Source organism: Amphiura filiformis, chromosome 2, assembly GCF_039555335.1.
Source record: "Amphiura filiformis chromosome 2, Afil_fr2py, whole genome shotgun sequence".
In the NCBI taxonomy this organism is placed as follows: Eukaryota; Metazoa; Echinodermata; class Ophiuroidea; order Amphilepidida; family Amphiuridae; genus Amphiura; species Amphiura filiformis.
This window is the reverse complement of record NC_092629.1, coordinates 91,818,127-91,834,616: the sequence shown is the minus strand read 5'-3', so window position 1 is coordinate 91,834,616 and position 16,490 is coordinate 91,818,127. Positions and strand designations below refer to the sequence as shown.

At 41.5% G+C, this 16,490-nt stretch overlaps 1 protein-coding gene across 1 annotated transcript in view; it reads right to left on the bottom strand.

Moving 5' to 3' along the window:
* Positions 1 to 16,490, bottom strand: part of LOC140146827 (SUMO-activating enzyme subunit 2-like) — a 40,654-nt gene that overhangs the window by 3,797 nt on the left and 20,367 nt on the right. Inside the window, exons 10-17 of the mRNA XM_072168706.1 lie at positions 15,200 to 15,293; positions 13,479 to 13,591; positions 10,523 to 10,624; positions 9,295 to 9,348; positions 7,854 to 7,911; positions 6,922 to 6,960; positions 5,448 to 5,553; positions 3,869 to 4,104 (exon numbers count right to left, since the gene is read on the bottom strand). Coding sequence (XP_072024807.1) covers positions 3,869 to 4,104; positions 5,448 to 5,553; positions 6,922 to 6,960; positions 7,854 to 7,911; positions 9,295 to 9,348; positions 10,523 to 10,624; positions 13,479 to 13,591; positions 15,200 to 15,293 — 802 coding nt within the window. The remainder of the gene's footprint in view (positions 1 to 3,868; positions 4,105 to 5,447; positions 5,554 to 6,921; positions 6,961 to 7,853; positions 7,912 to 9,294; positions 9,349 to 10,522; positions 10,625 to 13,478; positions 13,592 to 15,199; positions 15,294 to 16,490) is intronic.

Below are 16,490 nucleotides of genomic sequence, written 5' to 3'. Positions count from 1 at the left end.
ATATTTATATCTAGTATTTAAAAATTAAAAAAAAAAAATTTTGGCCCAAGAATTTTTGTTGTTGTGTTGACCAAAAAAACAACAACAAAACAAACTAGAGCGGTTCTCGGTTGCGCGGTTTTCGCATACGCGTTGGTGTGTAAGGTTGTTGGGTGATGGTATGGTAGTGGTTGTGTTTAGATGTGAGTTTCTTTTCAGAACCCTGTATGGGCGAAGCCTGGATGGTGGATGGGGAGTGTGGGGTGATTAAAGAAGGAAATTATATGGAAATGTAATAGGCCGCACGGCTGTGTAATGTTTATGTTTTACAAGATGCCCAGAGCACGGGTTGGGATATGGGATATCCGCTCGTGGTGTCGAGTTCACAACAGGTGTTGGTATTGCTTTACCAAAACAACCCGAGCCGTGTGGTGGAAGTTCAGTTTGTATGTATAGACAGTTTCCTAGCAATATTGACTGTACCCACCAAGTTTCATGCCCATACGACAGATGTTAGTCATTTGACCTCAGATGACCCCTAAGTGACCTTGGATTACCCCCAAAATGACCTTCCAAACATTTGACTCTTAATGTTGACTGTACTCACCAAATTTCATGCTGTTATGTCAGTTTTTAGTAATTTGACATCAGATGACCCTGGGTGACCTCGGATGACACCGAAATGACCTTCCAATAATTTGAATCTAAATGTTGACTATACCCACCAAGTTTCGAGCCCATATAACAGTTTTTAGTAATTTGACCTCAAATGCCCCTGGATGACCTCGGATGACCCCGAAATGACCTTCCAAAATTTTTACTCTAAGTGTTGACTATACCCACCAAGTTTCGTGCCATTATGACAGTTTTTTAGTCATTTGACCTCAGATGAACCCTGGGTGACCTTGGATGACCCCGAAATCTATTCAGCTCTACAAATACAACGGACCAAGTTTAGGCGATACACCATGTTGTTAAAACCCCTGTAGACCCTATAAGGGAACAAACCAAAAGATCGATGACGTCCTATAAACGTAACTAGTTTCATTTCTCAGCCGACCCAAGGGGCGTAAATCCATTTTTGAAAGTGGGGGGCACGATGAAAATTATTAGTCACTGATACTTCGGCGCGACAGCTGCACGTCACCTCCCCGCAAGGTAGGGGGGTGTCTGAGGGGGGATGTTCCCCCTGAGAAGTAAGAAACTTTTGCAAAATGAAGACCTAATTGAAGCCATTTGGTGGACCATTTTGACACTATTATTGTGTAAAATTTTAGCTTGAAACAGCTGAAAAACTGTGAAATGACGGCCTAACTTGTGGACAAGTCTTCACAAAAACAGAAGCGAAAGCGACCACTTGTTTATGTATACACAGGGGGTGTCTGAGGGGGATGTTCCCCCTGAGAAGTAAGAAACTTTTGCAGAATGAAGACCTAATTGAAACCATTTGGTGGACCATTTTGGCACTATTATTGTGTAAAATTTTAGTTGAAACAGCTGAAAAACTGTGAAATGACAGCCTAACTTGTGGACAAGTCTTCACTAAAACAGAAGCGAAAGCGACCACATGTTTATGTATGCGCAGGGGGGTGTCTGAGGGGGGATGTTCCGCCCTCAGACGTTGGAAAATTTTGCAAAATGAAGGTATAATTTTTACACTGTTATCATAAAAACAAACAAAAAAAGAACCGAACTCAATTTGCAAAATTTTACTTGAGATTTGAGATTCGGAATTATGCATGGATTGATGTTGAAGTCAGCATTGAGTCCGTCTTAAAACTGACTTTGGTGATAAAATGTGACGGGCCCTGCATATCAACGGGCCCACAGTACAGGCTTTTGGGCCGAGGACCCGCCTTCAACTTCAAGCAATTTGCCCAAAATAATCACAGGCCTATAATATATATTATACTTACGATCGAACCGGCTGTGCGGATTTTTAGGTATGGGCAGTGATGGGCCTACTGAATTGCGTGCAATTTAACATTTTTCTTCTCTTTTTCTCTTCTCTTTTTCTCCCTTTCTCTTCTCTCCTTTCCCTTTTTTTTTTGGGGGGGGGCCCAACATGTGGGGGGGGGGGACATTTGATATTGTGTCCCCCACTTTGAAAAAGTGAGGGGACGTGTCCCCTGTCCCCACCGATTTACGCCTTGCCTGCCAGAAACGTAATAATGAATTGTTAAAAATTTTGACATAATAATAATAATGACACATTCTTCAGACCGATGGTTTTGTACAAACGTAATCGAGTATTTTTACTCCCTCACCCCTAAACGAAACTAGTTTCGTTTATAGGACGTTATTGATCTTTTGGTTTGTTCCCTAATACTCGGCATCATCGCACATGTTGACTGCCAAACTTCATCACAACATAAACTTCGAAAACGATCCATTGTCCCATTTATTGATACCTTCTGTTTGTACATGCTCTGTTCACTATACACAGTACAGCAAGGTATAGGTAGCTATGTGCACGATATTACAACCTCTACCTTGCTGCATTTGATTCGCAGTTCTGACATCTGGCCTGCGCCGGTTTAACAACCAGGTCAGACCTTTGGAGTGGGGCTAGACAGGGATGACAGAATGCTGTGTCGTCATAAATTAAATAAAATTTATTACTTTTGGTAAACAAGGGTTGTCTGAGAAGAAAAACAGAAGGGGAAAATGGGGAGAAACGGGAGGGAAATTATGATTTCCTTTCTCCATGCTCAAAATTAAATGTTGAGATTAAAGTTTTCATTTTTCGTTGGAAAGGGTGTGCCCGTGTGATTGCGTATTAAAACAAACGTTAACAAACAAAAACAAAATTCCCTGAATTGTTATGCCAAAATAAAAAAATTTAATCTTGTAAATTGTTGGCTCTATGTAAAGTTTGGAAGGATTTTGTTTCTCAAAAAGAAAAAAATCTGGGGTCATAATGAGTCAAAAGATGTGTTTTATACAGTAAATGAAGTAAAAAATTATGATGCGCAGTGATTATGCCACGTTATTAAATTTCTAATCTTAATATTTCGTCTTTTTGTCAAAATTCAAAAAGTATTTAGTTTTGTTTAGTTGTGGTGGTGAAAATACCCAAACAATTAAGTTTCTGACGAAACAGTTCTTTCAGGGACACCCTGTATATAGCATGTTTGTACTACAGTATCGATTTTATTGAAGGTCACTGGTAAATAAACACTTGATAGTCTGTGCCTCGGGCCAGACTGTATGTGGTTATCACGATGTTTGTTCGGATCGCCCGACACAAATTGGCTGTGTAGGAGACTAGGTCTGTGCAAACAAATTAACGACTTTATAGCGGGCGCGAGTGTTTCCAAAAAGCAACACAAAAGCAAACAAAAACACCCATTGCCCGCTATTTACCGCACGAAATGAACGACTCTAATCATGTACCGCATTTAAATGAACGACTCTAATCAGCTGCGGCAATTCCCCAATGGTGGATAGGCCTATACTATACACGTATTCTTATTCGTGCATTTGACGGACTTGGGTGTTTTTGTTTTTGTTAAATATCTCCTCTCCTGAACACATATTACTATAGAAAATCTATCTACTTCTTCATTTGATTACATACTATATACCCTGCAACTTTCAATCTATACAGTGGCTAGATAAACCCTTAAACGTGCGAACAAATATTGCAAAACAAAATTAAAGTATGGCTCTCCGCCTATGGCTCCGCCCATACAACAAAAACCTTTTTTTGGATTTTCTCCAAAAATGAGCATTTTGGCCCAAATTTGACCTCACAGCTGCAGATGCCTTGTCTAAATATGTATACTTTTATATTCTTTAGACCAACAATTTAGCAGTTATGAGGCCTAAAGGTTTCCATAATTCCTGAGGGTTAAGACCACCTTTAAGATGGTTAATGTCCCCTTACCAGCAGATGGTCCCGCCTGATCACCATTAGACCCATTGGTAGTCACAGCAGCCTGGGCCTCATTACAATCCCCTGCTGGGCCCTGTACCCTGGATGGCTCTGATGTAGAGGATGACACGGCACTGTCTTGTGTGGTGATTGTATTGTTGGTTGGTGCATTGTTGGTGGTTGGTGCTGGTTCAGGGGCAGGTGCTTTGCCTTCTACTATGTATTCTTGTTCCTCTGGCAGTTTGTCGCTATATAAGGTAAGTAAGGAACAGGAGCAACAGATTTGGTTAAAATCAGGTGAGATTAAACTTATAGTACGTTTAAGGGACGTTTGGACTATGTCTGCCATACAAGACGTAGAAGGTTGGCTATGAGGGGCATGTGCTTGGTACAGAATGGTATTTAGAATATCAAATGAAAGTTCACACTAGCACCTATGGGCATCAGCAGATGTGTAACGATGTTAGCCTTTCGTGCATGCTTCACACCTAACTCGTTTATTTACACACTCCATCAAGAAGCACATTCGGAGGTTAGATGTAGATGCCGGTACATGGAGGTATGAATACAACATCATTCAAGTGTCTAATCTAAAGCCAAGAATTTTCTGCTTTACAAATGCTAAATTCCGCTTTTCTCTGCTTTGTAATTTTAGCACATATCTGACATAATAAAATTTCACAAGAATCTGTGAAAATGACGCATTGCAGCATGTTTGCAGCCCGGCCAATGTGACGATCATTGCGATGTTGCTAAGTTGGGATGGGTGATTGGGTATCATGGCTGCAATGGGAGGTAGGACAGGCGTTGTACGGTAAATCTATGACGGATTTTACTTTATTTTGATGAATTTTGAAGACCCATTTCATTTAGTATTTTATTTATTTCTTTTCAATTGTATTTCTTTTTCTAGGTCATTTTTGCTTATTTTTTTCTCAGAAATGCGTTTTCCGCTTTCGCGGAATTTCCGCAACGCGGACAATCCTTGGCTTTAGTCTAATCCCTTATAATCATTAGGTCCGAGAAGTATGGTTCAGGCCTGTATTACGATTATAAGCATATGGTAAAAATACTTGGAAAAGAATTGCGCTAAACAAGAAACTTTTTGAGCTTGGCTGATCCTTGCTGGATGAAGGTCATATTCATTTATGGTCTACAGAAATGCCTCCTCTCCAGACCAATGGTACGTTCAAATAGAGATGTTGGGCGTCCAAAGGTCCCGTAAACATATTATAACCGTTTGTTCAAGTGAGATTAAACTTAACTGTTTGGTAAGAAAGACTCATTTAATATAAATCGAAAGATTGTTTGATGAAGTCCTAAAGACCTGATTAAGACAATCTTAATTGAGAAATCACTTAACACCCTGAGCACTACCTGCCAATCTAACATTGCCTCTGATTGGTCAATTACATGATATCTTCACTTAAATCACCAATCAGAATGAGCTTTTCAAAAATTTCACACCAAAGTAGTAAAATTATTCTAACAATGTTGCTGATTGTGCCAATTGATAATGAAAACTTCCTTTCAGCCAATCGGCAGGTAGTTCTCATGTGGTTAGGTTTTACACCCTGTGAAGCAGACTTACATGTGTATAATGTTAATCACAAGCTCATAGCTTTGTAAGAAGTCATCAGCCTTCAGCCTTGAGCCACTCTTAATTGAGAAATCACTAAGAAGCTTGTTGTTGTTTTCTGAAACAAAAAGAAAAGAAAACCTTAAAGAAAACCTTATTTGGTGGGTGGTCTAAATGTAACACATGATGTTTTTACTCCTTCACATTAGTTGTGTTCACATTTTGAGTTACACCCACCATAAACTTAAGCTAGCATTGATAAAAATTTCACAAATATCTTCTTCTTCCTTGTAAGTGCATCCCTCATATGTATGAGTATTATCGCACTGCGTACATACAAGCTGTACTTCTTTTTTACTCTGGAACCTAGAGTAGATGAGTGTATTTTTGAAGTACAGTCTACAGTACCAGGATGATCCCCTGCTCTTTTCGAATAGCCTGTGACGTTGTGTACACAGGACCAACAGCTTAAAGTGCCCTCCGAAGCACTAAGCAAGTAGAGTGAAGTGCCTTGCTCAAGGACACAAAGAGCCGGACCCGGGATTCGAACCCTTGACCCTTGGATTCACAGTCCAATGCCTTAACCGCTAGGCCACGATCTTCCCTACTTCTACCACATGTCTACACCTAGCTTACTCTTAGCATTACGCTGACCAGTTCCACCGAGCAAGACAAGCATTCACCTTTGGTCAGCATAAACATATTGGCTACCACTTTCAGTGTTTTTGTTACCTTCGTCAACCACACGAAATGTAATTTCTTAGTTCTGACCAAAAACAGGTCAAACTTACACCGGGTGTCAGGCGTAGTATAGCGTTCACATTGCAACATACGCCTAGCGGAGATTACACTTAGCTTGCTACTCATGACTTTTGTCAGGAGTAAATCTTCGGATGTACGCCTGGTGGAACTTACGTTGACCATCGTTCACACTGTCACTACTCCTGGCAGCCCCTATCGCTAATCCTAGCAACTTGCGCCGACCAAGTTCTGCCATGCGTATGTCCGATAATGTGAACACAGCTATTGAAGCCTATCACCCAATATTCTTATTCCAAGTTTCAAGTTAAAATGCTCCAGTTGTTTAGTTTCTAGAAATGACACTGTGTGGCCAATGGGCTATTCCAGTTGAAATCCACCCACCTCTTATGGAAACATGACCTTAATCTTCCACACAGGGTGTGAATTTCAAATAGGGTTACCTTAATAGGCAACTCCATTTGAAATATACACCCCCATGTGTGAGAGATTAAGGCTTCAACATAAAAGTTTTGAGATATTTTCTAATTTGCTCAAAGAATCAAGAGCTTTAAGAACCACTGAACCACAACTAGGCTTGTTTGTACTCATTTTAATGCATTTTACATGGTGATTCCAAATATGGTCATCTAAATTCATATTTCTGAAATTTGTGAATTTTTAAAACAAAATTTGAAACTTGTCATATGCAGCTGACACCGTGTCGTGAGAGTTAAATCAAACTCACCTTCTGTTTCCCCTTCTTCACTTGATATAAGAATGGTACCTGCAAATAGACAACAAAGGCTTACTTTAGAATTTGCACAACAACCGCATATGTGACCAGATCTGGTCCAATCAGGCTAAGTCAGCAATAATGAAACTGAGACATAGGCAAAAAGTGAGGAGAAAAAACAATAAAAAACATAAGAAAATAGGCATAACTTTGCCACGAAGTATTCAAGAGACCTGGGAATTCAACATCAATAATTGAGCAAGTTAGTAATGGCAGTAACTCAATTTTCAAAATTCAGCCTGAATGGAGTCACATATCATTGTCTGCTTCACATACTATTGCAATTTTTTTTTTATTGTCATTTATAATTAAAGATCGAATTAAAAAGACCAGCTTGCGTCTGACGTCAGGGAAAAGGTGTGGCATGATTGGCTGCTAAACTGCACAGTACGGCATTTTTGGTCTGGTTGACAAGACGTCATAAGCAAACTAGTCTTTTTAATTTGATCTTCAATTATAAAATTAACTTTTTTTGAGGTATTATCACAATATTACAATCCCATGTCCATTCATGAAGGAGAGAAGATGCTCAAATATCAAATAACAATATAAAATGCAACAATGAAATTAAAAAAAAATCACACAAGGCAGCCATTTGAGATATGTGCTGCAGATGACGATATAATATTCTACATTAAGCTCCACAACTACTGTGCCAACAAATGCCAATCATGCAAACCCCAGATTCTAGACTTCGATGACGCATAAGATTCTATAACCTTGCAGTATTGAGCCAATCATAGATATAGTAAGAATGGTCAGAAGGGGATTAAGCTTGATATTGTCAAGAGATTAAAAAGCTCAGTTTTGATTGGCTACTCAAATGATTCAGACATGTAATTAACCAATCAGGATCTCTGTATCAAGGCAATCATTCTACTTACCTTTGCCATCATCTATCTCTACATCAGGTGCTATCATATTCAGCTCTCCTTTCAGAATCTGAAATTGCAAGATGAAATATCATTACATGATGGGACCTTTTACTAGGACTATTGAGAGCCGACGTGGGCCCAACAACGTGTCAAATTTTTCACCTTAATGTGGCAGTGACGTCAACGTGCTGAAGCAGCTGTTTCGTTCGCGCATCTATGTGGTGTCTTTAAGCGGGTGCGTGTGTGCACCAGCGCTTTGAGCGAACGCAAGCGATTTGAGGCTGTGCCCAATGAAATGCTTATGATGTCACTGCCACATCAGGGAGAGACACGGTATTGATGAGATGGTCTGTGAAACATGTAAACATAGACACCCTAATACAAACCATGCAACATAGTGCCGTACAAGCCAGTGATCTCCTTCCAGTACAAACCGCACAATGTAATGTAAGACACTTTAGGCGGTCTACTTGTTTTCCATTGATTTATCAAATTGCCAAAATTGGAACAATAAAAGATTTATATAATGGGGTAATAACACTGAATGATGGCATTCTTGACATTATGAATAATACTGGTTGCATACTTTTTGCTGCTGGGCTGGCGTGACGCTTCATCATGCCAGTTGCACTAACCGTTTAAACATAAAAAAAGCCTCATCCCCCATTTTTCTCCATCAAAGCTGGAATTTTTGTATCAATAGAAAGCTTGTATTTTTGACATTACAAAAGTGAACTTTAATGCTTTCATTTACATTATGTGAACACGGTAAAAAAGTGGTCCCCACCACATATGGGGCATGGTAAAAAAGTGGTCCCCACCACATATGGGGCATGGTAAAAGTGGTCCCCACCACATATGGGGCATGGTAAAAAGTGGTCCCCACCACATATGGGGCATGGTAAAAAGTGGTCCCCACCACATATGGGGCATGGTAAAAAGTGGTCCCCACCACATATGGGGCATGGTAAAAAGTGGTCCCCACCACATATGGGGCATGGTAAAAAGTGGTCCCCACCACATATGGGGCATGGTAAAAAGTGGTCCCCACCACATATGGGGCATGGTAAAAAGTGGTCCCCACCACATATGGGGCATGGTAAAAAAGTGGTCCCCACCACATATGGGGCATTGTTTTACATATTTTTGTTTCTCATATCAAAATCGCCAAAGCAATACAACTCAAATTTGGAAACAAGATTGTTTTATTGGTGGGTCTCGATGTAAGAACAAAAGCTGACCATGTACCTTCAAGTCACGATAGGCTGTTCAAGGTGAAATACATCCACCCCCTGTAGAAAACATGACCTTAATCTTCCACACAGGAAGTATGACTTTCAAATGGGGCTACCTGAATGGGTGACTCCATTTGATATCTACACCCCCTGTGTGGGAGATTAAGATCATGTCTTCCATGGGGGATTTAAACTGGAAGAGCCTGATGACTCACCTTATCTTCTAGCACTTTGACAGTGACATGGCTGGTGTTTAGATGAACAGTCACCTGTAAAAACAAAATTTTACTGAATTTTATTTTTTATTTGAAAATCTAGAAAAAAATGATAAAATTGTTCAAAAGATTTTTTTCTCATACATTTTTGTTACAAGCAATTGTTTTTAAGCAATATGAAATCAATATATTCCTATAAATGTAATTTTCCTGAAACTTGTAACCCAGCAAACACAAAAATGTTTTTAAAACGTTATAATTGTGTTTTTAACAAGCCTTGGTTTTATTCAAAACGTTTTTATAAAATTTGAATATCAGGTTATATAAATGTCAATAACGCTTTAAAAACATTTATATGAAAAAAACACTACAGCAACATTTTAAAAATGCGAAAATGTTATTGTAAAAACATTTTTCGCTAACATTTTTGCAAAGTATTTTATCAACTCTTAAAAAACATGTACAAATAATGTTTAGCTTTAAGCTTTAAAACGTTTTATACCCTTTATATAACTGGACTATAAATAGTTTGCTGTAAAACATTTTGTTTGCTGGGAATTCCATCCTACGCTGCACTGATAGATATTTGTAATTTGAGGAATATGTTACACTTCTGACTCTTCTAAAAAACCCAAAACACCCCAACACACATACCGCAGTTTGGGGAGTGTTAAAAATTATGCTATGCATCCATTTAATGGTGACAACTGTATGTTGCTTCTTGAGGTGTATACACAATGGGGGTTAATCTTTGACCACCTGACTGACGGCTAGGTTCCTTTTACAAAAAAAGCGTACTACCAACCGTCCAGCACGTATTATTTTGCACAAGGTCCTATGCCCACACTTGACATCGAGCGCGTACACACGATGACTAAAGCTTAAAGAGGACTCTGCAAAACAAATTAAGTGTACTACCAACCACTGCGTGCATATTGTTTGGCGCAAGGTCCTATGCAGGCCTGGAAAATGTTTATTTCCCGGCAAGAGACACAAATTTCCTTCCAACTTGGTAGGATTTCCGACCATTTCTTATGTATTTCTTTATCCAGAAAGGCAAAATTTCCCTCCAAATGACTAAAGTTCCCAGCAAGGAGATTGCCTGTTTTTTCCAGGCCTGTACCTATGCACATATGCTTGACGTCGGGCGCACACACAAGGACTAATGCTTAAAAAGGACTCTACAAACATTTTAGTTCATCTCAGCTTGGTTTCCATTATTTCTTACCTCAGGTTTAGGTGAACACACATAGCACTCAGGATTTGGAGTCTCTAACCTACATGGAACCAATAGTCGCTTCCTCACATTGGGTGCCCTGTTCAAGTATACCTATGTAATGTAATAGAATACAAACAGTATTACTGGAGTCTGATCCTAAATGTTGCTACAGGGGATCACCACACCTCCTCCACAGCTAGTCTGTTACCTTCCCAGCCCAGCATTGAATAAAGCTGGTGCACATAGGTGGGGAGAGGCAATAGGGGTGCACAACATGTTGACGCCGCAGGGACTTGAACCCACACCTCCTCCACAGCTAGTCTGTTACCTTCCCAGCATTGAATAAAGCTGGTGCACATAGGTGGGGAGAGGCAATAGGGGTGCACAACATGTTGACGCCGCAGGGACTTGAACCCACACCTCCTCCACAGCTAGTCTGTTACCTTCCCAGCATTGAATAAAGCTGGTACACATAGGTGGGGAGAGGCAATAGGGGTGCACAACATGTTGACGCCGCAGGGACTTGAACCCACACCTCCTCCACAGCTAGTCTGTTACCTTCCCAGCATTGAATAAAGCTGGTGCACATAGGTGGGGAGAGGCAATAGGGGTGCACAACATGTTGACGCCGCAGGGATTTGAACCCACACCTCCTCCACAGCTAGTCTGTTACCTTCCCAGCATTGAATAAAGCTGGTGCACATAGGTGGGGAGAGGCAATAGGGGTGCACAACATGTTGACGCCGCAGGGACTTGAACCCACACCTCCTCCACAGCTAGTCTGTTACCTTCCCAGCATTGAATAAAGCTGGTACACATAGGTAGGCAGAGGCAATAGGGGTGCACAACATGTTGACGCCGCAGGGATTTGAACCCACACCTCCTCCACAGCTAGTCTGTTACCTTCCCAGCATTGAATAAAGCTGGTGCACATAGGTGGGGAGAGGCAATAGGGGACACAACATGTTGACGCGCGCAGGGAAAGAACCCACACCTCCTCCACAGCTAGTCTGTTACCTTCCCAGCATTGAATAAAGCTGGTGCACATAGGTGGGGAGAGGCAATAGGGGTGCACAACATGTTGACGCCGCAGGGATTTGAACCCACACCTCCTCCACAGCTAGTCTGTTACCTTCCCAGCATTGAATAAAGCTGGTGCACATAGGTGGGGAGAGGCAATAGGGGTGCACAACATGTTGTCGCCGCAGGGATTTGAACCCACACCTCCTCCACAGCTAGTCTGTTACCTTCCCAGCATTGAATAAAGCTGGTGCACATAGGTGGGGAGAGGCAATAGGGGTGCACAACATGTTGACGCCGCAGGGATTTGAACCCACACCTACTCCACAGCTAGTCTGTTACCTTCCCAGCATTGAATAAAGCTGGTACACATAGGTAGGGAGAGGCAATAGGGGTGCACAACATGTTGACGCCGCAGGGATTTGAACCCACACCTCCTCCACAGCTAGTCTGTTACCTTCCCAGCATTGAATAAAGCTGGTGCACATAGGTGGGGAGAGGCAATAGGGGTGCACAACATGTTGACGCCGCAGGGATTTGAACCCACACCTACTCCACAGCTAGTCTGTTACCTTCCCAGCATTGAATAAAGCTGGTACACATAGGTGGGGAGAGGCAATAGGGGTGCACAACATGTTTACGCCGCAGGGACTTGAACCCACACCTCCTCCACAGCTAGTCTGTTACCTTCCCAGCATTGAATAAAGCTGGTGCACATAGGTGGGGAGAGGCAATAGGGGTGCACAACATGTTGACGCGGCAGGGAATGAACCCACACCTCCTCCACAGCTAGTCTGTTACCTTCCCAGCATTGAATAAAGCTGGTGCACATAGGTGGGGAGAGGCAATAGGGGTGCACAACATGTTGACGCCTTGCAGGAGGGATTTGAACCCACACCTCCTCCACAGCTAGTCTGTTACCTTCCCAGCATTGAATAAAGCTGGTGCACATAGGTGGGGAGAGGCAATAGGGGTGCACAACATGTTGACGCCGCAGGGACTTGAACCCACACCTCCTCCACAGCTAGTCTGTTACCTTCCCAGCATTGAATAAAGCTGGTACACATAGGTAGGGAGAGGCAATAGGGGTGCACAACATGTTGACGCCGCAGGGATTTGAACCCACACCTCCTCCACAGCTAGTCTGTTACCTTCCCAGCATTGAATAAAGCTGGTGCACATAGGTGGGGAGAGGCAATAGGGGTGCACAACATGTTGACGCCGCAGGGATTTGAACCCACACCTCCTCCACAGCTAGTCTGTTACCTTCCCAGCATTGAATAAAGCTGGTGCACATAGGTGGGGAGAGGCAATAGGGGTGCACAACATGTTGACAGCAGCGCTTTGAACCCACACCTCCTCCCCAGCTCTGTTACCTTCCCAGCCCAGCATTGAATAAAGCTGGTGCACATAGGTGGGGAGAGGCAATAGGGGTGCACAACATGTTGACGCCGCAGGGATTTGAACCAACACCTCCTCCACAGCTAGTCTGTTACCTTCCCAGCATTGAATAAAGCTGGTGCACATAGGTGGGGAGAGGCAATAGGGGTGCGCAACATGTTGACGCCGCAGGGATTTGAACCCACACCTCCTCCACAGCTAGTCTGTTACCTTCCCAGCATTGAATAAAGCTGGTGCACATAGGTGGGGAGAGGCAATAGGGGTGCACAACATGTTGACGCCGCAGGGATTTGAACCCACACCTCCTCCACAGCTAGTCTGTTACCTTCCCAGCATTGAATAAAGCTGGTTCACATAGGTGGGGAGATGCAATAGGGCCAGGGGTGCACAGCATGTTGGCGCCGCAGGGACTTGAACCCACAACCCCAAACTACAGCGCAATTATGATGAAGTCTTGGTCCGCTGTGCCAGCAATATTGGCATACAAATGTATGGCTCACATTTCAAAGAGACAGAAAAAAGTAGCAAGGATTAAATGACTTACTGTTTTGCATTTATCTAGATGCCCTGATAAGACTTTGAGTCCTTCCATTACAATCAGACCTGCTATAACAGCATTTGTAGTAGCTATCGCTGGTATAATGTTACCTGCCATGGCTGTAATATGATCAATAACAAATAATAATCAATATATGATCAATAACACATTTATCTAGAAGCCCTGATAAGACCTTGAGTCCTTCCATTACAATCAGGCCTGCTATAACGGCATTTGTAGTAGCTATCGCTGGTATAATGTTACCTGCCATGGCTGTAATATGATCAATAACAAATAATAATCAATATATGATCAATAACACATTTATCTAGATGCCCTGATAAGACTTACGACTAATTTCAATCAGTCGTCTACACTGCGCATGTACTGTGTTATGCTTCGTGCTGACGACTGATTATCTTGAAGTTCATATTGTGGCGGACTCATGAAAATATTCCCTTGCGACTTTGGTTAATGCGTCATAGCGCAACTGACTATAGCGGCGCCTGTGTACCGCGCCGTGTGTACTATGCCGTTGTGACAAGATCACACTCTGAAGGTCTAAAAACAACAAACTCGGTTTTGGACACAACTGCGCAGTCTCAGTTTGCAACCTGCTTAATATTCATGTGCAACCAGAATCTGGTTGCAAAAGTCTGCCATTTTTTCCACATAGTTTTCTCAGTCGTCAATCCAGAAGGTTGACGAATGAGGGCAGCAGTCTAGATAAGACTTTGAGTCCTTCCATTACAATCAGGCCTGCTATAACGGCATTAGTATACAAATATTAACTGTCTATGAGTGTGATGGTCGAAATATAATCACGTGGTGAAAGACGGGATTGTTCCATTCCACGAGCCGAACGGCGAGTGGAATGGAACAATACATCTTCGCCAGTGATTATATTTCACCATTACACTAATTTAAGACAGTTAATATTTCTTTATATCACTCATGCATAATTCTATTACTAAAATACTATTTCAGGTAGGAAATACATTTTTTCACCAACATAACACCATGTTTTGCCGTGATATACTTCACATTTTGGGGTCCACCCCATAACTAAATCGGCCAGTCCAAGAGTCATCGCACGGCTTGGTGCAGGCGCACTACGGCAGAGCACTATGATGGTAAAGACTATCACACGGAGAGGGTGATGGTAAAAATGATAAATGGTAATCAACCAATGAACTGTCTAGAATTTATGTATGAGTGATATAATAGTAGCTATCGCTGGTATAATGTTGCCTGCCATGGCTGCAATATGATCAATAACAAATAATACTGTAAAACAAGTAAATTTCGCGAGCAATTTAATTTCGCGAGAACCTCAGATTCGCGAATTAAATTGAAATAAATTCATTAGTGTATGGTGTTGTGAAAGAGGCTATACTACAGTAGAAATTTCAATTGAATGAACACTGCTTTCAACAGCTGCACACAATCCAACTGTGATCGTACATGTATATCGTATATTTGAAACTAAAACACATCTCAAGTGAGTTGGCATGGTTGTATTCACTTCCGTGTTACGCATGATAGTTTTCAACAGGGTATGATAAGTTACATAATATTTCAAAATTTCAATTGGGGCTACCTGAATGGGTGACTTCATTTGCAATCTACCCCTCCTGTGTTGGAGATTAGGGTCATGTCTTCCTGGGGTGTGTGGATTTCAACTGGAATAGCCCACAGGAAATGACAAGGCAGATTGCTGTACTTACATTTGACATCAAACCTTGTTTTTGTAGGAATACCAAATATATAGGATCGGAAGTTAGCCGTACATGTTACAAAGTCCATGGCTGCATCATCATCCTGAAGAGAAAAAAACAAAGATATATATAGGATTGGAAGTTAGCTGTACATGTCACAAAGTCCATGGCTGCATCATCCACAGACTACTACAGACCATGTATCAACAGTCAAAGTCCCAGTGTATAGTAAGCTGTGAATTCTTGCATATTCATTAGGTCAATTGTTTCATGTCTATAACAATCACGCCAGCATTGCGTGCCTTCGCATATACGCAATTCTTTGTGTGCCTTCGCGATTATGCGATAGACCGTAAAAATATGCGGTTAAGTGCGTGCGTAGCAGTTTTGCCTGTCTCATTTCATTGTGCAACCAGCCCTTATTATCGGGTGATGCTGAAACTATGACTGCTGGTACGCGGTCTGTTCTCGAATTTCAGGGAGGCCACCATCGCCATTGCCTGCCCTTTTCCAATTTTGGCCTTGGTGCCCCCAGACCTTTGTCAACTTCCGGGCTTAGCTCACTACAGAACAACATCTTTGTCCTTCACTGTATGATTTGCACAATAAGAATTCTATATACCAGTAGTAACATGTATGTGTGCAAGTTTCAATTATATCATATTTAAGAACTGGACAGTACTTTTTGGGGTAAGAAGAGGATAATTTACGGGTCGGAGTTATGGAAGATTTAAGATGACAGTAAAAAACCAACCAGTATTTTATTAAAAAAAGTGCTAAGCAAAAAACACTATGTTCATCTCACTTTTGGTTCCTCCTTGATGTGGATGGTGCTCCTGATGTAGAATGGAAGGATTTATCGGTACATATGGGACAAAATGGCATCTGTTAGTTCATTTTGATGTAAAAATATGATTGACTTAGTTGCATATTGAACCCCAAAGAAAGATATACAATGTATTTTGCATGTATTTTGGCCAAATTTTTTTAATTATAAGCTTCCCTCGAATTTTTTGTTGTTGAAGAGTGCAGTGGACATAAAAAAATGCAAGTTTTGGCGAAAAATAACACAATCGCGCAAATTCCGACCCTTATGGTGAGAGAACAATCCCATTTCAAACATTTGCATGAAGTAAAAAATTTCACAAGACATTGCTGAAATTGCACTCAGGGTGACTACATTGTGTAAGCAGGCATGGGACTACGCATTTATGAAAAAGCTGAAAAAGCCCGTAAAATTGGACAAAAACACCTGGAATTGGGTTGAAAATAAATAAAACTGCGGAAATTATGACATCAA